This window comes from Exophiala xenobiotica (assembly GCF_000835505.1).
Source record: "Exophiala xenobiotica strain CBS 118157 unplaced genomic scaffold supercont1.3, whole genome shotgun sequence".
NCBI lineage: Eukaryota > Fungi > Ascomycota > Eurotiomycetes > Chaetothyriales > Herpotrichiellaceae > Exophiala > Exophiala xenobiotica.
The window spans coordinates 3,900,072-3,920,842 of NW_013562492.1; the positions used below are offsets into that span (position 1 = coordinate 3,900,072).

At 53.2% G+C, this 20,771-nt stretch overlaps 7 protein-coding genes across 8 annotated transcripts; 2 read left to right on the forward strand and 5 right to left on the reverse strand.

The window, feature by feature from the left end:
- Positions 1-655: 655 nt before the first annotated feature.
- PV05_05708 lies at positions 656-5,198 on the reverse strand. 2 transcript variants are annotated; one of them, XM_013462240.1, is made up of 4 exons: positions 3,025-5,198; positions 2,762-2,971; positions 2,297-2,707; positions 656-2,233 (listed from the first exon to the last, which is right to left on the reverse strand). In XM_013462240.1, exons 1-4 carry the CDS (start codon positions 3,274-3,276, stop codon positions 1,811-1,813), a joined length of 1,296 nt encoding a protein of 431 aa, XP_013317694.1. In that variant the 5' UTR covers positions 3,277-5,198; the 3' UTR covers positions 656-1,810. The 2 variants fall into 2 exon arrangements, with proteins under 2 accessions (XP_013317694.1, XP_013317693.1); XM_013462239.1 differs by having other exon boundaries at positions 656-2,707.
- A 4,615-nt stretch (positions 5,199-9,813) lies between these two features.
- Positions 9,814-12,319, reverse strand: PV05_05709 (uncharacterized protein; the record flags this gene model as incomplete). The annotated part of the gene is made up of 8 exons (XM_013462241.1): positions 9,814-9,882; positions 10,193-10,333; positions 10,972-11,174; positions 11,228-11,301; positions 11,354-11,373; positions 11,433-11,486; positions 11,542-11,657; positions 11,740-12,319. The coding sequence occupies 8 exons, from the start codon at positions 12,317-12,319 to the stop codon at positions 9,814-9,816; spliced, it is 1,257 nt and encodes a 418-aa protein (XP_013317695.1).
- A 424-nt stretch (positions 12,320-12,743) lies between these two features.
- Positions 12,744-13,831, reverse strand: PV05_05710 (uncharacterized protein; the record flags this gene model as incomplete). Its single annotated transcript, XM_013462242.1, has 2 exons — positions 12,744-13,551; positions 13,602-13,831. The coding sequence occupies 2 exons, from the start codon at positions 13,829-13,831 to the stop codon at positions 12,744-12,746; spliced, it is 1,038 nt and encodes a 345-aa protein (XP_013317696.1).
- Positions 13,832-14,285: 454 nt separating this feature from the next.
- PV05_05711 (uncharacterized protein) lies at positions 14,286-15,705 on the forward strand. The gene is made up of 2 exons (XM_013462243.1): positions 14,286-14,674; positions 14,758-15,705. Exons 1-2 carry the CDS (start codon positions 14,586-14,588, stop codon positions 15,497-15,499), a joined length of 831 nt encoding a protein of 276 aa, XP_013317697.1. The 5' UTR covers positions 14,286-14,585; the 3' UTR covers positions 15,500-15,705.
- PV05_05712 (uncharacterized protein) lies at positions 15,677-17,424 on the reverse strand. Its single transcript, XM_013462244.1, has 2 exons — positions 17,315-17,424; positions 15,677-17,261 (listed from the first exon to the last, which is right to left on the reverse strand). Exon 2 carries the CDS (start codon positions 17,091-17,093, stop codon positions 15,930-15,932), a length of 1,164 nt encoding a protein of 387 aa, XP_013317698.1. The 5' UTR covers positions 17,094-17,261; positions 17,315-17,424; the 3' UTR covers positions 15,677-15,929.
- A 63-nt stretch (positions 17,425-17,487) lies between these two features.
- Positions 17,488-19,062, reverse strand: PV05_05713 (uncharacterized protein). Its single transcript, XM_013462245.1, has 2 exons — positions 18,756-19,062; positions 17,488-18,702 (listed from the first exon to the last, which is right to left on the reverse strand). Exons 1-2 carry the CDS (start codon positions 19,030-19,032, stop codon positions 17,816-17,818), a joined length of 1,164 nt encoding a protein of 387 aa, XP_013317699.1. The 5' UTR covers positions 19,033-19,062; the 3' UTR covers positions 17,488-17,815.
- A 730-nt stretch (positions 19,063-19,792) lies between these two features.
- Positions 19,793-20,652, forward strand: PV05_05714 (uncharacterized protein). Its single transcript, XM_013462246.1, has 2 exons — positions 19,793-19,953; positions 20,020-20,652. The coding sequence occupies exon 2, from the start codon at positions 20,165-20,167 to the stop codon at positions 20,609-20,611; it is 447 nt and encodes a 148-aa protein (XP_013317700.1). The 5' UTR covers positions 19,793-19,953; positions 20,020-20,164; the 3' UTR covers positions 20,612-20,652.
- The last annotated feature ends 119 nt before the right edge of the window (positions 20,653-20,771 follow it).

The following is a 20,771-nucleotide window of genomic DNA, read 5'->3' on the forward strand; positions in this document are numbered from 1 at the left end:
CCACGCTTCAAAGCCAAATTCAGCCACCGTGCTGTCAGGAGTCTCACCCTCCTACTGAAACTCCTAGAGGACGCTCTAGTCCAGGGGAGTGGCAGGTCCAGCGGCTGTCTGGTCCGTAAAAGCCAGGAAGTGCGGGAGAAAGATGAGAAGATCGTGAAAAACTTGAGAACGACCTCAGAGATAAAAGGGAAAGAGGAAAGAAGTCCAGTCCAGTCCGTACTATCAACGATTGCGAGGTCGAGGCCAAGGCCAACGGCAATATACAACGTACGGCCAGGTTCAGATTCGGCACTGTTTAATGCTCTGTTCCAAGACTGATTCTACCCTCCGCGCCTGCACCGTGAACAATTGTGTTGGTGGGCAAGACAGTAAGTAGCCAGACTAGAATAGCGGTCACTCGCAGCCTGATCCTAATGCCAGGTCCCGTGACCTCAGCCTGATTCCGTGCCCTGCCGTCTCGCCGTCTAGCCCGAGTGCCCGAGTCGTCTCTCGTTCTCTCGATAACGCCGCCAAATCTCGACGCCCAATCGGGATGCATGCCTAGATTAGCCACTTAGCCACGGTTAATAAGCAAGATCTGACTGTTGCCCATGTGCCCTTTTCGCCCTTTCGTCGCCCACGCTACTGTACATCCCCGTGCCTGTTATGCAGTGTCCCGTCCCGCCGGCCTACGGTACGGCCATCATGTCATGCAGCGGGAGCGATTCTTTTCTGCATTCCAAGTCTACTGCATCAAACCCCTTGATCGACGCCTGAGGCATCGACAGCTGCGACCCATGTCTCAGCACCTCTCTCGAGTCTTGACAACTGCCCATTAGAATCACGATTGGCCGCCTATCCGGGGGTTAAATTTCGCCATTGGCACCCTTTGCGAGGTCAACGCCTTGCGCGTCGCAAAATGCAACGAATCACTGCTCGCAAAGGCAAGAACTTTCAAGGGCGGTCCAGCGGTTCGCAAAAGGATAACCATACACATTCAACTATTAACAAGCTCAATAAACCCTCTGTTGGTATTCCGTCTTTCGTTTCCATGCAAGTCCATATCCACGACCGAGCTGTTGTTGCCTGCGGGCCGGAGAATGTTGCTACGGCCCTGCTCGATCACTTTCTTGGACCGCCTCTTTCTCTTTGCCATTAACTCCTCCAGGAACCCCGTCTCTCACCCTCATCCAGCGACGACTCATCAGGAGACTCTCTCGTCTGCTTCTGATGCTGAGCCGCCGGAGTGGGTCTCTTCAACAGACTTGGAAAAGAGTATTCTCCTGCGAAATTCGCGCCATAGAGCGTGAAAGAGGGGGCCAAACACTATGAATACAGGGAAAGTGGGTGAGTCTGGTGTGATATGCGCAGGCTCCGAAGACCGTGATGATAGCCTCCCATGGTACGCAAGAAAGCAATAAGCAACAAGCAAAAAAAGCAGATAGCCACCCAGGTTACATTTCGTTCAGCAGTTCGCCGTGAATAAAGACAAGGCTCTGATAGCCTAGACCATCGAGGACAGTGTCGCAATTAATCTTGGCCAAGGAAAGATTCTGATCAAACAGCCACCCGATGGGTATCCATTGAAAATCTAGCCTCCCATACGATTCGCTGGCGAATTCGTGTAAAGACCGATTGTGTTGAAAGAGGAGATGTTGGGTTGCCCCGGAGTATGTATCTTTTGGAATTATAAAGGAAAAGGTGTCGACCATGCCAACCGAGTGACGATTAGGGCGCCCAAAGATCCAGCTTCTCAGGCCACTAATTCTCGTTAGGTTGAAGATGGCGGACTGAGAGGAGCAACGGGCCCCTGATGCTGAGTGCAGAGCTCCTACTTCTTGCCGTCAAGCTTGCTCAGCATTTCGTTGTCGTTTCTGCCACGTTGTTCGGGGGGCACTACTGTCGAAGGATTCCCAAGCATGTCATGAACCTTCATGCTCCGTCCGTTTGCCAGGCTATTGGCTTGATTGGGTGGTGGAGTTCTGCCGTCGTCATGGACGGGCGCATGATGAGGTGAATTGAAGCTGTGGGCCGACTGCGGTGTCAAGCCTTGGGGAGGTGAGGTAGTACCCTTCTGAGACTGGTTGCCGTTGGAGTAGTGGGTTTGCTGCTGAGGATGAGATTGGTAGCTCATGTTGGAAGTAGCAGGAGAAGTCGGAGCACCACTGTTTTGAGCAGCATACTCATAACTGCCGCTGCTGTTGGCGCGCGAGTCATAAGTGCTGTGTCGAGGGCGGGAATTTGGATGAGGAGACTGAGACGCATGAGTGTTCTCGTTATGGGGGTCATCATCGGGAGGGGGACGCTTAAGACTGACACGATCATCTTGCTGGGCGGGTTGAGCCTGCCCCTGAGGGTCATACGGTGATCCGGTCGGAGGATAGGAGCCCATGTTTGGAGGAGGGTAAGGTGGGTAGGCCTGAGGAGGATATCCATGAGCTGCTGGCGGTGGATAGCTGTACTGGGGTTGGCCATGAGGTCCAGCAGGTCCAAGGGGTTGTCCGTGAGCACCATAGAGCATGGGTTGTTCTCCTTCGCGGGGATAATGACCATTGCGGCCATCGGGCGGACCAGCAACCGGAGCTCGAGCAGCATTCGGCCCATAGACGGCATTTGCCGGAACGAAAGCCGCTTGGGACGAGACCGGATGGAAGAGACATTGTTGGTTGAATCGCACACAGTTCTGACAACGACCGTCCGGCGAGCTATCATATCCCGAGCAGCGAATCTAGCGTCCATTAGTCTTTGCACTCTTTCATGATGTCTGGGTGGGTATGCCCACCTTTCTCTTCCGGCAATATTTACAGGCTATAGCCGTGCGCTGTCGGGGTGCCGCGGCAGGGGGCTGTGGCTGAGGAGCATAGTGCTGAGCGGGATAGTAGCCCGGAGGAGGATATGGCGGCGGGAGGCGATAGGCATCTGGCTGCATCGGTTGAGGAGGCTGAGCCATATCGGGCCTCGGTGGGTAGGCATATCCTGGATGCTGAGGGTCCTTATGCACATGTCAGTGGGAGGCTTGGTGGTTCACGACTGACATCAACTTACCGGATAGTGGTGAGGAGGAGGATAAGCACCGTGCTGGGCTGGCCACGCCTGCGGCGGAGGATATGGATGCGCTGCTCTTGGATCCGGATACTGGCCTTGACGGGCAGGGTCTGGCGGAGGATATGGGCTGCGCTCGTCTCTGACAGGAGGTCTCGACGGAGATTGTGTCGCGTAGTAGCCACCTTGGGTTGGGTCATCCGGAGGAGGATATTGAGGCCGATGAGAGTCCCTCGGATCGGCCATTTGCGCCATGTCCAACGAAGATGGTGGGTGATACAGGTCTCAAAGGGAGGGTAACACAGGGCCTGGAAACAACCGAGGCTAACGAAAACCGGCAAGGAAATGACCGTCGAGGCGTGGATGGAATCAAAAAGACGCAGTCGAAAGAGTCGGCTCCCAGAGCGTTTAGCAAGGAAGGATTCGAAGGGATATCGACCTCAGATCCAGCTCAAGGTCGACAGTAGAGGTTGCGCAGCCGCAAGCACTGCACCGCGAGAAAGAAAATGGAGGAAGAAGGTCCTGCTAGGGTGTGCGAAGTGACAGGCCCAAGATATTATTTGCTGAGAAGGGCGAAAACGGTGTGGTAAGAGGGTACCAAGTCACCACCCCGGCCCGGTGATCAGGTGTTCGTGGTAGCGGGAGGGCGGATGACGGGAGGGTTGGATGGAGGAGCCGTGAAGGCGAGGGAGAACGGTGGTATGAAGCGTGAGGAAAGGTGAGAGTCGAAGTGAGAGTGGCCAGGCCGGAGAGGAAGTGACAAGCTGAAGGATGACGATGATGGGAGGGAGAAGGGGTTGAAGAGGGATGATTGGAGGTGTGATAACAGACAGCGGTGGAGAGGGAGTGCTTGTTAAAGGTGTGTGGCAAGGTGTGTTGAGGAGGCTTATAGGCTGGCAGGTCGCTTCAGGCACAGTCCTAGGGAGGAGGGGACTCCAGGACGAGGAACGCTAGGCTCTGCCACTAGCTTAGGCCTTTGGCGAAGGTTGTTCTGCGTCGGTTGGGTTCTTCTGGAAAGGCTAATCGGATGGCCAAGTGCTAAGTAGCGTTCAGGCAAGGAAGGGTTCCCGGCGAGTCGGGACGAAGACCAAGGGAGGGCGGTAGCGCAAGCAGGCGTGTGCCTAAGCAGGGGGTTTATCTGCAGCGCTGCCAAACGGGATGGTGGGATGGTGGATGCGATGATGTGAGGCCCAGCGCCGAAAAAGACAAGTCGACAGGGTGGCAGCTGTCACTCCAGGTGTCTGTGCGGTGATAGTGGCCGCACTGAGCACAGCCGAATCCGTCTCTTTCTCGCCGCCTTGTTGCGGCCGTTGCAAGGCGTGTGCGTGTGTGATGAGGGCGTGTGAGCGTAAAATTTTCGAGCGACGGATAGAGTAAAAGACTCGGCGTGGGCCAGGACTGGACTGGATACTGGATTGTGTGCCCCGGGATGCCGCAACTCGCACTCACTGGCTCCACACCCAAAGGTAATGACTTGGGTGGCACCCGCTTAGGCGTCGTTTATTCTGCGCTGAACAGGACGGGTCGCAGGGAGAACCCAGAAGGCCGAGCGCACCCAGGACCGTATGGTACAATTTGTACGTACTGCACACCCAGAAGGTACGGAGTAGAGTGTACAAGGGCGACAGACACGGAAACCTCTCCCTTTCCTTGTGCTTCCTGTGCTCCTCTAGGCGGATGTGTCACTTGTCAACCCCGGCTTGTGTTCGGCAAGGATCCTGCCCTGTCGGATTATTTGTCTTTATGTGCCCCTCCTTCTCTTCTGTTTTTCCGCTGTTCAGATCTGGAAACGGTCGTAAGACAAATCTGGTGGACAAACTGACAGCCTGGTGCCAGAAGCCGACTTGTTCTTCCTTTCTGACAGCCGCACTAGCTGAGAGATGTCCACCGACTGCTGACAGGTATTGTCGGATGTGTCCAGCCAGGCGTTGAGGTTGATGAATGACTTGAACTCTATGGCAGTTTTGACCCAAGGTGCCACCATGCAACGTTGTACTCTGATTGGAGGGAGGGCATCAGAAAGAGGGTGTGTCTGTAAACGGGACCAGTGAGAACCGAAAAAAGTGTCAAGCAGAAGTTGGCGATGCAAATACGCAGGATCCACTTCGGGAGAAGGCGAGCGCAACGGCGGATTGCTGAGGCGTCGATGCAGATGCAAAGACGATGATGGATCGCGGATGATCGTGGATGCAATGTGACGGAGTCTGTGTGCGATTAACTTATTAGTTGTGGAATAATAATAGCAGCCAAGCAGACCGATAAATGCCTCTCGGCGGTGGAAGAAGACTCAAGGCGGTCGAATGAGAGGTGCAAGATGGGTGGAAATATTGGGATCTGCCCGTTTCCTTTCTTTCTTCGCTCGCTCGTTCTCCGTAGTCAAACGTGCCAGGTGCATTCCCGTGTCCTGCACCGTCTAGTGTACCGTCTGGACGGCGACGCACTAGGTTCGTCCCTCTGCTGGATCCTGGTTACATGTGCGTGGTGAGCCAGGTGGGATGTCAGTGCCTCCCCCGTTCAGTTCAATAATTGGCAGCTCCTTCTACCGCCTGGGATCACCAATAAAGGGATGAGGGGTATCATGCTGTCGCAATAACACCCTTCTTGTGGGCTCTATTGGTTCGCACGGATTTTTCTGGTCTTGTTCGTATCACTGGCCCCTGCTGGAAAGGCCTCCCTCTCTCCCAAGATGACTGGCGGATTGAGTAATGCAATTCCTTTGTTGGAGGTGGCGACACCGACTAGTTTTCCTGGAAAGTTTCGTAGATCTCATAAAGTTACCCAGGAGCCAACAAGTGAGGAATGGTTGACAGGTGTCGGGCACGGCAGGCCACAGGCGGAGGGCGGCCGACGCGAACGTTGTTGGTAAAGAGCCTCTTCTACACGAGTCAGGTAGGCATGTAGTTGTCTAGGAATGAGACATGATATTGCTTCTGCTTGTCAGCTAGCAGCATAAAGCCAGCGTATTTTGCAATTGTGCTCGTACAAGCCCACTCCATCTCTTAAGAAAACTACGATCGTATTCTACCTCTCCACTATCTTGGTCACGACAATCCAGAACTCACTTGCAGCCCAGCAGAAGTCGCAGACCATACCTGGTCTTGGCTTTCGGCCCTTGAAGGAAGGAAAAGGAGCGGCCCTTCGAACGCGCAGCATGCATGGAGGAGACGACGTCGGTGAGGGTCAGCCGTGGATATTGCATTGCACTAGGCTAGGGCGACCGTGGGCGACTTTCTGCAGCATGCCCAAGCCCCCTGCCCGGCTCCCGCTATTCTCAGAACTCAAGTTGGTTGACAAGCACCAATAATGGTCAACCGTCTTTGCGGTCTCCAGATGACGGAACGAGATTCCATGCCGCGGTCCACGGTGTGGCCCAAGCGAGTGATAGGCGGCGCCAGTCTTTTGGGTCGCGCGAAACAGTATTTGACGCTGCCTGGGCTGCAAGCATCGATCGCGCGGAAGCATGTCCAACATCACCTTAGCACTGCTGATCTTCGACTTGAATGTCCTCTTAGGCTCCTAGCCTCTGAACGGCCCTGTTTTTCGGAGAATCATCACAGCACGAAAATGTCTTAACTGCGGGTCGATATTTATTGCATCTTTTGAACTTACTTGTAGCCTCGAGCCCTTTTCGGAAGTGCACCGGAAATCCTCTGTCTGCAGTGTCACTAAACACTGAGTGAGCAGCAAGGGACGCCTGCAGCAATGGTGGCGGCTGTCAGCTTGCTAGGATCTTGCCAGCCTGTGCGGGGTTGGTTCGACCGTGCTGCTGGTCTCTTTGGATATGTTGCCTGACCAAGACGTAGGACAAACCACACATCAGTTTGTACCTTGTACTATAGCGCTTTCCGCAATACCAACATTGATTGCAATGCAGTCCTGCCATGGACTCAGCCCGGAGTCGGAGTACCTTGGACCGACTAAGACGATGGCGAGCTAGGTCCACTCTACCAGTGGTCGCCCCAGACCACAAGTGGCGGTGTGCCGACATAAGCTTAGGAGTCTGCAACGTTTGACTCAAACATCCAGACTCTGGAATGGTTTGAAAGGATGTGGCTTTCCAAATACTTAGCGGTAATGATCCTAGCCCTGCAGCGCCATGTCACTTGACCTTCAGGCAGCTGTTGGGGCTTGCATATGCATGCATGGACGTAGCCGGGCATCAAGAGGCTCGATATTCCATGTCCTAGTCATGCTCATCTGCCATTCAGATCCGAATCCTTTTAGTGGTCGTGTCTTGGAGAAAGACCTTCGCACGAACCTGAGAACTTTGTTCGGATTGAACAAGGTATACGAGTAGCAGGATCGTCCATTGCAACCGGTAACTCTGCGTACCTTCTCCTAGCACTTGATAATAATCTTCATGACGAGACCGGTCACAAACTGCCGCGTAAGCTGCGGTTCCGCCATCGCAACCCTAGCGACATTGGGGGCAAAACTGAGAGGTGGTCTGAGGAAAGCGCATTACTTCGCACCATTCCCAAGTACCGAAGGTAAGCCAGAGTGATATCGTCACACAAACTGCTTCAATCCCAGCATCGACACCCAAGGCACTTTGCAAGCTTCAAAGTCCATGGCCGGTCGAGCGGTCGATCGCACACGAGTGTGCTGTTGAGCCTAGCCGAAGAGAGAAATTGGCGAGACAGGGGCTTCGCACCTTAAGCTGGGGGAGGGCCGGCTCTATCCGCCAGGCCGCAGCGCCCGTGGCCAGCCTAGAAAAATGTCCACTCTGCAGCATCACGCCGTCGGCCCTCCTTGCAATGCTCAACTTTCCAAGAACGCTAACTCAGCATCACTGCATCAAAACGGTCGGCAACGTCAGGAGTTGAAGCCATGATCGCCCCCCTGCATCATGGTGATGTTGCACAGGGTCGGCTGATACGGGTACCACCTACACTTTAGGGCAATGCAAGTGTTAGTAGCAGCGTGTCATCAACCAGACGATCCCTGAATCAATCCAATACTGTCCATACCGGTCCCGCCAGAAACCGTGAAGGCGTTCCTTTCGTGCTTCCGAACTGTACCAACCTTTGGCACCTGTCAACCACTAGTTTGTGCGGAGAAAAGGTGACTCAACTTCGAAGCCTGAGGTGGACATACAACGGCGGCTTGCGGCAGGTGCCTAACCTAGACTGTATGATACGTTTGCCGGTAGAGTCTCTGACGGAGGATCGACCGGTGCCTACAAAACCTTGCGAAGGCTCGTTGCCTTGAGCTCGAGAAGGGGATTTGCTGTGGTCGATCTTGAGACGCTGCACGCCCTGATTCGAAGAGAACTTGCAGGGTGCAGGAATTGCCGTTGGGAACTGGAGACCGAGGGCGTACGGGTGTCGCAAACAAGGCATCCTTGCAGGACAAGTCAGGCGGTCCTGTGGGACATCAATCGGATCGCATGTCCAGCGGGCCGGCGCCCAACGCTTCGATTGTTGTTCGCAGGGTGGCAGGCCACCACTGCAATCTCGAGGAAATCCTGTGCGCGCACCAACCTGACCTCCAGACTTCACAGAGCCAGTGGTGATGACCCACGGCAAAGTCTCGACCGGTCACATCTTCGCCCTCTTTGTACTCGTACTCTGTGTGTGTGTGTGTGTGTGTGTGTGTGTGATCATCTTGATTCCTGCATGTGATCTTCCAAGCTGCTCGTCTGCGCATCAAAACACCAGACTCGAGCCATCGTCCAAGCCAAAGCCTCTAACCACCATCATTCACCATAGCGAGAGAACGACACACCCAGCGCATGCGCATAGGGAGCGACTCTTTGAGCTCTTCTGCGCGGACGGCTCGGTTCGAGTCTGCGCTAAGCATGCTCAGATTGCGCCTAAGCCGGATTTCGAGTTGACGGGGACGCCTGGGTGGCTGGCCATCATGCTTGCTTTTTGATCCCCGAATGATTGGCCTGCACACACCTGCACCAGCCAAAGCAGCACCCCCGCGGTCGCGTCACATGACCATTTCCTCCTGCGGAGCTAATGTAAGCACTCAAGGGAGGGCGTGTGGATTGAGGTGAGTGTGGAACTAGCATGCGAACTCAGGGGCTAGTGAGGCCTCGCTTCGTTGCTGTATTGCTCACTCACCGCCTGAGAGAAGAGCTCATGCAGCAGAGAAGAGGGTGCAACCCCGCTCTTGATTGCTGCAGTTTGGATGTTCGTCCTCCGGAAAAGCCGGTGAGCATTCAAGCACGGGTCGAGCCTGCTCTACAGCTGAGCACAGCCAACCACCCTATTCGAAAACAGCCTGCAGGTGTGCCCAAGTTGAGCCCAAGCAGAAGACTATCGAGTCAGTCAGGCCTGTACATATCCGGAACCACACAGTACATGTGTCAACTGGTTTCGATTAACGCACGAGCACCGCTGGCCAAGGTGGCCCTAGCTGCCGGATAAGGTCGTCTTTGCCATCTGACAGCCTTCCTTCCTTTGTCGCAATACTACGGCACACTCACGGCTGAATCGAGCCTTGCCGCGATGCCGGCTTCTAGCAATTGACATCATCTACAGAGCACAGAACACCGAGCACAGAGCACAGAGCACAGAGCAATCAACTTTCCTCTGATTATTCTGCGAAGACATTATTATGGGCGTGTACTCCACTGCAACACAATGGCCAGGTGGGTGTGGAGCTTGGCGCGTGCGCTGAAGGCTGAAGGCTGAAAACTGCCAATATACTACATCAGCACGAGCCCGTTTGTGCTCAGAGAGGTCGCTTTTGGTCACTTACTTCTCTCTCGAGGAGATATTACCAAATCCATTTCGCGGTGGCAAGCCCAGAATACTACCTTGAAACAATATATCGTCCCCCTTACTCGTCTGCGCCATCGCTGCTGGAGTCGTCTTCATCGGGCATAACGACGCTATTGAGGTATGTGACCTGTCGATCCAATGTCAGCGAAAGCGCGCCCAACAATCACGAAAGAGGACTCCTCAAAAGCAAAGCACACTGGTGGTTACGATGTGGGACACTCTGCATCGCCGGAGCCGCCGTCTGGAACCATGTCGCCTCTTTTGTCGCAGTGTCGGACCACTGCCCGGCATGGGTGAGGAATGGGGGCATTTTCGACCGAAGAGGGAAGCTAGCTACCACGTCCGTCCAGTCGCTGATGGGATCACAACATGATTCTGGTGATCACATGCGGGAAGTCTCTGGACAGAGACGAATTGGAATCCAAGGGTGGACTCACAAATGGCACCAGCACACCAATCAAGTCGAGAATGGTCTGCAATCCTTGCTCGCTGACAACCTTTTCGTCAGGAATTGACGTGCCGAGTGTAAAATTGCGCAAGCGAAGCAATTCGATACTGGGATTATCGGCCTCGTATCCCTGTACAGAACCAGTGTCAGCGCGATCCAGTGCGGGCAGGAAAATCTAGCGACAAGCAAGATCAGATCAAAGTCGCCTTGTCCAAAGTGTTGCTTGCTGGGCGGTGATGAGAGCTGCGCACCGATGTGGGCGAGCAGTCCAGGCAAGACCCGAGACAATGGTACGGAGGGGCAATCATCAATCCTCAGACTTTGCCACTCCTGCTCTGCCGTCCGGCGGCCAGCTGGCTTCGACCGTCGAGCAGTGATCAGAGTCACCGTGCTTCCACGTGTAGATGCAACCCTTTGACCGAAACTCTGACGCCACCACCTGGGCAGTGGTGGGGATTTTTGCTCCGGCTCAACGCGAGGTGAGAAGAGGTGCTCAACTAGGCCTTTAGGCTCGCCCATGGCTGCAGCCCTGCTATTGCAGTCATCGTGCCCCTCCTGGCCTCCATTGATGCTGTTCATGCGTCTGTTGTCTGCCTATGAGGTGGGAAAGACAATCGGTCTTCATACACTCAAGAAGTTCACATGCCACGGCAAATGTATAGCACATGCCTTATTGCAGGCCTAGGAGTGCACAGACCTGACCGAGCCGCCCATTCCGCAAGCACCACGGCGCAAGCGAGGAAGATGTTCTAGAAAATGGGGACGCACCTTAGGTTTGGTTTTGAGGGCGTTTTCCGAATTCTGCGTGGCGAAAGCCTTGATGACCTTCTTCTCATCGTTTGGTGCGCCCCTTAGGATTTGCTTTCGCAGCTGAGGGTTCATCAGGACACGCTTCAGCCTGTGCGGCTTTCGGTCGATATCGGCTCTGAGTAGAGCCAACGGCTGAGCCTCTGGCATCCACAGCCCAGCACCTGGAAAAGCAATTCGATCAGTGACAAACTACGAGCAATGGTGTCTGCCATACCGACAAGGCTTTTCCCTCCAGGCTGAATCTGCACATAATAACACGCGTACGGCCCCTTACGTCCTGTCCGAGACCTTCGTTCGTCAGTACTAGCCTCGAGTCCATCAGCGAGTCAATATCTCGTACCAAGCTGCTGAAAAATGTGGCTGAGAGGATTGTTAGCCTCATCAGGATGAAATTCCGATGGAGCTTGGATTAAACAAACCTTGTACGGGGTAGGGTCTGGAGAAAATCTGATGTCTCGGTAGATTCTGAAGACCTGCAGGCCACATGTCAGTATGAGGAACAGGAGGTCAGTCTTTGCAGAGCCTCACTAGATCTTTTGGTGGTAATTCAGGGATAGTCTCGTCGATTTCTGAGATCTTTTCTGTCAATGTTTCTACAAAGCTTTGCCAATCCTTCCAAGATTGTCGATAGTCAGGGTCGTGCACTGAATGTAGGTGTCAGTAGGTGCAAGTGAGCGCCGATACTTCTGGGAAATGGACGTCGGGCAGACCCAAGCTCACACATACTCTTAAGCCATTCCCGGTCATTGTTGTTCTTGAGATCCTTCAAAAATGCCATCGTATGAGGATGAATCCGTTCGGGCACGTACTTGATACCTCCGTCTCCTCTGGGTTTCGGTTTCTCAATGAAGACTTGTTTGCCTGGGCCCAAGCCAGTGGAAACGCCTTCTCTCCAGAGCTCCTTGCCTTTTTCAAGAACAGTCGAGATGGCTGATGTTGCCCCAAGCTTGGACTTATTCGCTCTCACTTTCGGCCTACGCTTCCTTCCATCCTCCTCTGAATCGAACTCATCATCGCTTCCAGTCTCTGCTTCGGACGGCTCCTCTGTTGCGGAATGGTCTTCATCCTCGTACCCGGAATCCGCGAGTTCGTCGGCTGACTCAGGAACATCATCATCTCCACTGTCTAGGTCCTCGAAGTACTTGCTCTTGGTTGGTGTCGACTTGACCTTCTCAGCCGAGTCTTTCAGCCTTTTCGAAGTTCTGCTGCCGGGAGTGACAGTAGCTGCTGTCTCGGACAATTGCCGCTTGTGTGATGTGGTCGAACTCGGGGTAGCCATTGAGCCCCTTGATTTTCGTGGAGGCATGATAAATTCAGAAGCAGAAAGGAGAAGACTATCCAAGAACTGACGCAGACTTGATTCAGGTCTAGCAAACATGTACTTAGTACTTAGAAACACCAAATGGATCGCTAACGCTATCTTACATGCCGCTGCTGAAGCTCAAGATATCTCGGACACTCATAAAGCGGCCTAGACGCGTTAAGGCGTCTCACTAGGCGGACGCGTCTTGATGACGTCATGACAATCTTTAACCTTCGTTTATTTCTCTTCAGTTCAGCATTCACGACCATCTCAGTTCGATACAACGGCTACACCTTCTGGCAACAAAACGAACCACCTTCAGGTATAATTCACTTGGGGGCATCGTGCATGGCAAAGGAATTTCTGTGTCTTCTTAGACCCTAACTTTCACAGGTATGTGACAGGAGGATCTACCGACGAACCACTGTCACGGAATCTGGTCGATGGAGTCGACGTACACTGTCTCCGAGTTATTCAGCTCACTCCTGGACTTCTGGCTCTCCTGGTACAGCCGCTTCCGAAGCCTGTTCGCGCTCCCCAGGGGCTGATGGTCCCTGCGACCATACCAGACATTCAATTTCATCTTGTCCTCCCAAAAAGTCCGCCTGGCGCTATGGAAGCTGTCCTGGCCGCGCGGGAATACCAGCTTTGCAACAGTCTTGAATGGAAATTTCTCTTCGTCCCATTCCTCCGAGCACTTCTCCACATTTTGCTCCTTCAGGTCTTCGCAGAGCTGGACCCGCAGGTCATAAGTCGCATCATACCGTTGGAAATACTCTCTCAACCACGTTGAATGCTGCTCTGGATCGGACTGGTCGCTTAATTGATTTCTTTTCGAGAGTTCTTCCTGCAATTTCCCCGTCGGAAACAATGCATACTTCGCGACATACGGACCCCATCGATAAGCGCTTTGGGAGTACATGGTGTAACCCAAGAAGTGGTGATTTGGCAGTTGCGTCGGGGCCATCTGCAGTTCAGCATCATCTCGCTTCTTGACTTCTTCGGGAATCTTCTCTGGTGTCCTGAAGTTCCTCTCTCGGATCTGGAATATTTTAACAGTAGTAGGTAGGTCCGTTAACTCCAGGATTGGCGCGTTGTTGAAGGTCATGTCTTGCGTATGGGTCTTCTCGCCCATAGGATCGAGAAAGTCTCCTGTGACTCCGAAGATCTTCAGTCCACAGCCTCGGGGCCCTGGCGCCCGGTCGTCCTGCAGGAAACTCGGCTCATTGGCGTATCTAAGCACCAGATCTTTCCTCCATTGAGTTTCCGATTGACGGGAGAACACAGTCGTTGGGCGAGTTCGTCTGGAAGATCGGGGAGGATTGTGAGCTTCCCCTTGACCACGCCCTGGGTTTTGACGTGCGTTCCCCGGAATCCAAGTCTGTGCATGGAGAAGTTGTGCGATTGGACGCGATGTATGAGAGATATGATATCATTGATGAGTTCCTCTTCATTGGGTATTGGAGGCTCGACACCAGGGTCGTTGTAATGTACGAGTTTTTTGGAGTTCGACATATCTACTGCAGGAGCTCAGGCGGCTCTACTCTTTTCGTATCCGCCCCGATTGACTATATCCAACTTGGTGTCCGCGTCGTCTGGTTAAGTCTCATCCTTATATCAAGTCTATTGTGCTCGACCAAATGTCGTGACGTACGTGCAGATGCTATTTGAAAGTTTGTTTTGTCGTCACCAAGAGAGGCTGACCGACTCTGCCGTTGTCACGACTCCATGCTGGCCACATGAAGATGTCTTTACGGTGTCCATGTGCTGCGTCCCATGATAATCGTGCCCGTCCAGTATACGACTGGTAGACTAGACCTGTAGCTACGGTACGAGTACAGTTTGGTACCTTAGGTAGGTAGGTATGTATTGGTAGTGTCCACCAATCACAATCTTAAACACCACAGAAGAGAAAGTCGGCGGGCCTCGCATTTTCGCACCCTGATCACTCTCCTGACAGTCCGCCCACCGCATATCGGCGACCACCAGGGCAAACGCAAACCTGACCAGGCCGCGCAGGCTTGCAAGCAGCACATCGGCGACTTCTGGACGAAAAGGAAACTTTCTCTGTCTTTTCTGCTGCGCAAGGAAATGTCTCCGTAGATGCCGCATAACTTTGAATGTCTCCGACAACCTCTCGAAGCACAAGTAGATAAAAAGTCTTGTGGGCTGTTGGGCACGGTCTGGCTTGCAACGAGCATCGCTATTTTCCTGATCTATCGATCCCCCTCTCTGAACCTGATCCAGCCAACCCAAGCAAAGCATTACAATGGCAGACCACACCCACCACCATGACGATAGCCATGGCACTTCGTCCGACGATACTGCCTTCACTGAAGCCAACCGCGCACATTGGAAGTACGTTCAATCCGTCCTAGTCCTAGACTGCTCCTCCTCACACGAAACCACACAAGGTGACAAGCTAACTCCCGAACGCTCAGCAAATCCGCCGCAACATACACGTCGGAACAATGGCAAAAAGAGCTAATCAACAAAGTCACCGCCTTCATCCAAACTCACGTCACCTTCATCGGCGTACCTTTCCTCGACCCCTCGTCTACCTTCGAAGCCCCCGACCCATCGCAACCTCCCCGGAGTGTCCGCGTCCTTGACTATGCATGCGGGCCCGGCACGGTCACCAGCGCCCTCGGCGCCCGCGCAACAGAGTACGTCGGCATCGACCTGTCCGAGAACATGGTGCAAGCGTACAATCTGCGCTTCAACTACGACTCCTCCCCCTCAAGCGTGACTGTGACTGACGGTGCTGCCGACGAACGACCCCTGAAGGCGCACGCCGTGGTGGGCAACCTCCTGGAGGCCGAGGAACCCGCCCACCTGTCTGGGCCCGAGTATCACAATTTCGACCTCGTCGTCGTCGGCATGGGGTTCCACCATTTCGCCGACGTCCGCCTCGCGGCCAAACGGCTGGCCGCTCGGCTGAGGCCCGGCGGCATCTTCTTGATTCTAGATTTTGTCACACATGCCATGGAACAGGATGCGCATCCGGACCTGAAGCAAGCGGTGCATACGATCAAGCATCACGGCTTCAGCGAGGCTGAGCTCAAGGATATTTTTGCCGACGCTGGGCTCGAGGACTTTGCCATCGTGAGGATGGGTGACGAGGTACTGCTTAGGGGCACGTCGCGTAGGGAGCCGTTTATGGCGAGAGGGCGAAAACCTTGATGCTAGGCGTCCCCCATCTTAGCATGCTCGTGGCTGTTGTGGCTCTGTGAGAGCAGCTTCGCGGACTAGCTGAGAACATCAATATTCAGCGTCCGATAAAGTACGTGGAGGTGGGCAAGCCTTGTCAGCATTAAGTCAGCGCGCTGCTGATGATCACTTGCGGCTGACTCGCCAGCACTAGTTGTCCACAAAATCTCAATTCGTTGCTGATTACTTCGTTTGGCCGTTGTCGTCTCGAGGTCTAACTCACCCTCGGACGTGAAAGCGTGTCCGTCTCACCCCTACCATCGCTTGGTATCATCGCTCGCGCACTCTCAAATATTCCGGAGTTGAGGCCGAGAGTATCGCCGCATCCTTCTCCATGATACAGTCGTTCAGAGTAAGACAGACTGATGTTACCATCCTTGCTGTCGTATTACCGAACAGGAGCTCACTCGATCCCTAGTGCTCCCAAGCCTTCGTCAAGGCCATCATTGCGTCTCTGTCCCACTCCTTCCTCGCCGGCGTGCAAAGTGAGAGTCTTCTCCCTCTGCCTAGATAACCCTTCCATCCTCTTCCTTCTTCTCCGCTCATCTTTAGCTTCCCACCCATTTTCTCTCCTTCCCTCTCCTTCTGACACGCCCACCGCAATAGACAATCCCTCCCTTGCCATCGCCCTCCTCAACTCTTCTCGGAACCTTTTCCTCCGTCCATCATTCCATTTAAACCGTTCGTTCACTACGCCAACGCACATGGAGAGGTACTCCTCGCTCACGAGGCTCGTCATGACATCGCGTTCCTCTTCGCTCTCCCGGCAATCGGCGGAAACTTCAGATTGAGAGACAATGCCAATGACAGTCTCAAATGCCAACCCGGCCGTGCGCACCGCTACCATTGCTCCATGCTCCGCATCGTCCAGGATTCGGAGACTCTGTAGGCCGCTCTCTCTAAACCCAGCGTTGATGGCGGCGGCGAGCAATGGTCGTGCGTGCTGGAGGGTAGCGCAGTGGATGTGCAAGATGAGTGGAGAGAAGGAGAGGTGGATGAGTTGGGAACTCGAAGCGACTTCTGCAGGGTGGCCAGGGGCAGGCTGGGTTGAACGCGAGGTTAGATTGAAGAGATTCGTGTATCGTCTGGATGACTCTCCTTTCGTTCCCTTGGAGCTTCCAATAGGTAGCCGGTCACAGTCTGTAGGAGTCGGCAAGGTGATCGGGTCGTGCGAGACATAAAGCCATCTGCCGCCTCCCTTGCCGCCCGGCGATGTCGTGGACGTGGTTGCGGCGTCCTTACTTGCCTCATCTGGGGCATTTTGCTGGGTGTCTTTTTCATTGTTATGTGCAATCTCGTCGCCCTGAACGTCGGACCGTGGCTGACCAACAACCTTCGCTTTTGGTCCTTCAACGAAAACGGCAACCCTACCTGCACAACTGCTTGTGGTCACGAGGCCATCGTAAGCGTTGATCTCATCGATCAAATCTCGGATCTGGGCGTCGACGGTGCCTTTGGGTGATTTATCTGTGTAATCTTCCTCGGGCTGTGTGAGCAAGGACAGAACTTGGGCTTTCTTAGCCGCAAATGCCGCAGAGACTGGAGGCAGCTGGCGAGACTGTGGCATAAGAGGCTGGCTAGGTGATGTTTGTCCGCTTGTCCAGTTTGGTAAGACTTGGCTTTCGACGGTGGGCTTGTGGTGAAGCAAGACCGAAGTCGAAGTCCGGGCCAGGATGGTATGATCTTATGGTAGTACAGTGCACCTATAAAAGAACCTCGACTCAATTTGAAGGCTCTAGGTGGAAGGGTATCAGCAGTTGAAGGGGAAAAGCATCCGAGCATGAATACCTCAACTATCAAAGTCACGGTGGCCAAGTCCACAGTGCCAGCTGGCGGTTTCAATCTAGAAGAAACAATAGTCTTGTCGAATGAATAAAGGTGCATAAAGAACGAGCGTCTATACCTCGCGATAGCAGTATATTGTCCAGGAATATTTTTGTCGTGTACTGAGGTTTCCGAGTGGTTTTCAAAAGACTCGACATTTGATCATGATCTTAATCTTAGCTGATTGGAAACGGGACGGCATATATGGTTGCCGATTCCTCAACGTTTCTAAATTCTCGTCCTTGGTCTCTGGCAGGTGGTATCACTCTACTCTATCTGGCTAGATCCAATATATAATGCTTGTAACATAAAATCGTAAGTGTCCATACATTGACCTCGAATTACCAACCGAACGCCTCTCGCTGTTGCGCCCGTCACGCAATGAAACTGTTTCGACAAACTTGATCTCGACAATGCTATAGCATTGAAAGGGAGAGTGTGAGAGTGCCCAGGAGTACCGCAGTTCTATGCCACTGGTGCAGCAACGGCAGCCTTGGCGGCATCCGTGTTCTGTACAGTCGCCGGCTGCGTAAAGGCCTCTGGCCACATGAAGGCCTTCTCCTCCCTGGATGGGCTCATAGCCGCGAAGAACGGGACAGAGGCCTTGCTGCTGGCTCTTCTCCACATATTGGCGCGGGGATTGAATGTTGCTGGTACACCCTTGCCGTGAGTCTTCTCATCATCGATCTTGGCGATCTTGATGACTTCCTTTTGAATGTCGGCAAAAGTGTCGAAAGGAATATATGGCAGCTTATGCTCGACGCAATATTCTTCCAACTTCAGGCCACGGCGGGCGAAGAGCACATCGGCTTCGCGTGCCGCCGGAAGATCTGAGACACCATCGCCTATGAAGACGATCAGTGGGATTGTACCATTGTCACTCTGCATCTGAGCCACCTCGCGGTACTCGTTGATTGATTGTGCCTTGTCGTGACCAAGGTGGGTATCATGCCTCCAGACAGCCTCCCATTTGCTGCCATCTTCGGCAATCTTTGCGTCGTTTGCGACGATTTCGATGTGCTTGCTCATGTCTTCTCCAATGAAGTGGTCGAGTACTCTTCGCAAAACAGGTTTCAGTCCGGCAGAGATGACATTGAATGGAACGCTGTTGTTGACACAGAATTCGTGGAACGTTTGGAAATCAGGGTCAATCTCCAGGGCTGTCTTCATGACCTCGAAACCGTCCTCAAATGGCACGTCCAAGGAAGCGTACAGCTCGTCTGACACCTCGCGAAAGGTCCGTTCTCCATCTTCCATCTGCTTGGCAAGGATGGCCCTTCGTTCAGGTCCGCAGCCGAAATTGTCAAAGAGTGTGTGGCCAGTGTCCTGCATGAAAATAGTTCCGTCAAAGTCTGCGAGATGTGTTAGAGAGGAGAAGTCGTCGACCAGGCAAAAGCATTAGTACCTGAAAAACAGATGATCTTCCGCTTGGTGCCCATGTTGGCAGTGTTGGCACGTTGAATGCCGGGGCGAGCCTGCTTAGACTCGAGAGCAGGAGGTGTGATAGCAATGGGAGCCATGGTGAATCGTGGTCGGCTGGAGATGCTTGAAGTTGATGCCAGTGTTTGGAGGCTTGCAAAATAATAACTCGAGGTCTTCCAACGACGTATATACGAACAAAAACAAGCCAAGCAGCAAGAGAGAGGATAAGAAACATACGTACGAGGCGCAGGGGCTTGCATGAGATTGACGGATGCTCGTGCTCTCCCGCTTTGACCGGAATAGAGTTCAATGAGAGTCTGACCTGTTGTTGCAAGGTCTAGCATCAAATCTTGGTAACCTTTCTTAAAGTCGAGACAGCAACACGACATGCATTGATTGGACACCACGACTGAAAATATGCACATCGACGCCATCAGTCCAACAGAAAGAGGTCAAAGCAGAGGGGCTGGCCAGAGAAGGTGGACACAGAAAATTGGTCTACATAACAAGCGGTGGATATGAAGAGAGGTGGCAACGATGTTGAGAGGTACACAGGTACATCCAGTCTCTGCTAGCGCCATTTCTCGCCGGTTGGCTGCATATAACAGCACATGCTTAGCTTCAGCACCTCGCTCGGACCTCATGAAGGATGGCATTTTGAAATGCATAGTGACGCCATGATGGTTGCACCATTGGTCAAAGTTATCGAACTGTGCGAAAGAGGCCACCAGTGCCGTTGATAGAAGGCCTTGCGTGGGAGGCGGTCAGCCATCTGGAGGTAGTATGGGCATGAGATCCTCCATATGTTGGCGTCAGTGGGATGGACACGATGGACCAAGGCGATGGAATTGATATCCTGTCCATGGCAGTGGCGATGAAAGCCATATCCTGAGATAGCACAATATCTGAGAAGTCTGAGTCTCGAACTGCAGATTAAGAGAGTCGAGAACAAGAAGAATGGAGATCAACTTTTCTCTTGTGGATGTTGAATTTTCCCTTCATTTGTGGCTCGGTACGGAACAACATTTGTGCCCCCCTCAGGCTGCCGTGGCTGCCCTGAAGATCGACTGCGGCTTACCATCTGATCAACACGATCAGCGCAGCCTCTCAACTCTCTTGGAATGTCTCTCGTGATTCTGACAATGTTCCCATATTGGTTAATCTGCTCCCTGCAAGATGATGTGAGTTGAAAGGATTGCAATAGAGGAGTCACTTGCACGATCAGACGGCTATTGACCTATGAATAGCTAGGTACTCTCTTCCTGTCTGCGTTCTTCGATCCTTCACAACAGTCGCTTCCACTACGGTCCTTCTGCCTCCCTCTGAGTACCTGCCTTTTGTGATGAAGATATCATATGTCGAAGATCCGTTGCACTTGTGGCCTTCGCCTTGATGGCCTGCATATCTTCCTCGCTTTTGAACCGTGGCGAGCACATTGAGAAGATGGTTGAAAGAAGACTTCTTATCCTTGAGGGGTATCATTCGAAAGAGTTAACCTCCCACGATTACGATTCTATGAAGGCCTTGATGACTTCTTTGTTGTTCGAACCGGCTCACTGCAGACCCTGCTGTGGTCGAGGAGCTATCCAAGATCATGTCTCTTCTAACCGCCTCCTGAAAGTGCGCCCTCGAGACTCACAATTGTCCACAAAACACTATGCCGTCATTGAAAGGAGAGAACAACTAAAGGTTTTCGAATCGCAATGTTCGATGCGTGCTGGGCTGGGGAAAGGCAAAGCCGTGCGTGGTATGGGTTTTGCAGAAGGTGTTGTGCCTTTCCCCTGTTTTGGTTGGACTCCGGCCCGTGGACTTCACAATTCAATTAGCAATAGGTCATGACAGGCATCCCAATCAATCAGAATGCGTAATGTATTGCTTGCATTCGCCTTTCTCCATATTAGAGACATGCTGGCGGCTCTCTTGAGGCTCTCCGCGCCCTCCTGCCAACATCCTCGGTAAAGCGGTTAGACGCGGCTTTGGCACTCGAAAACGCGGAGTC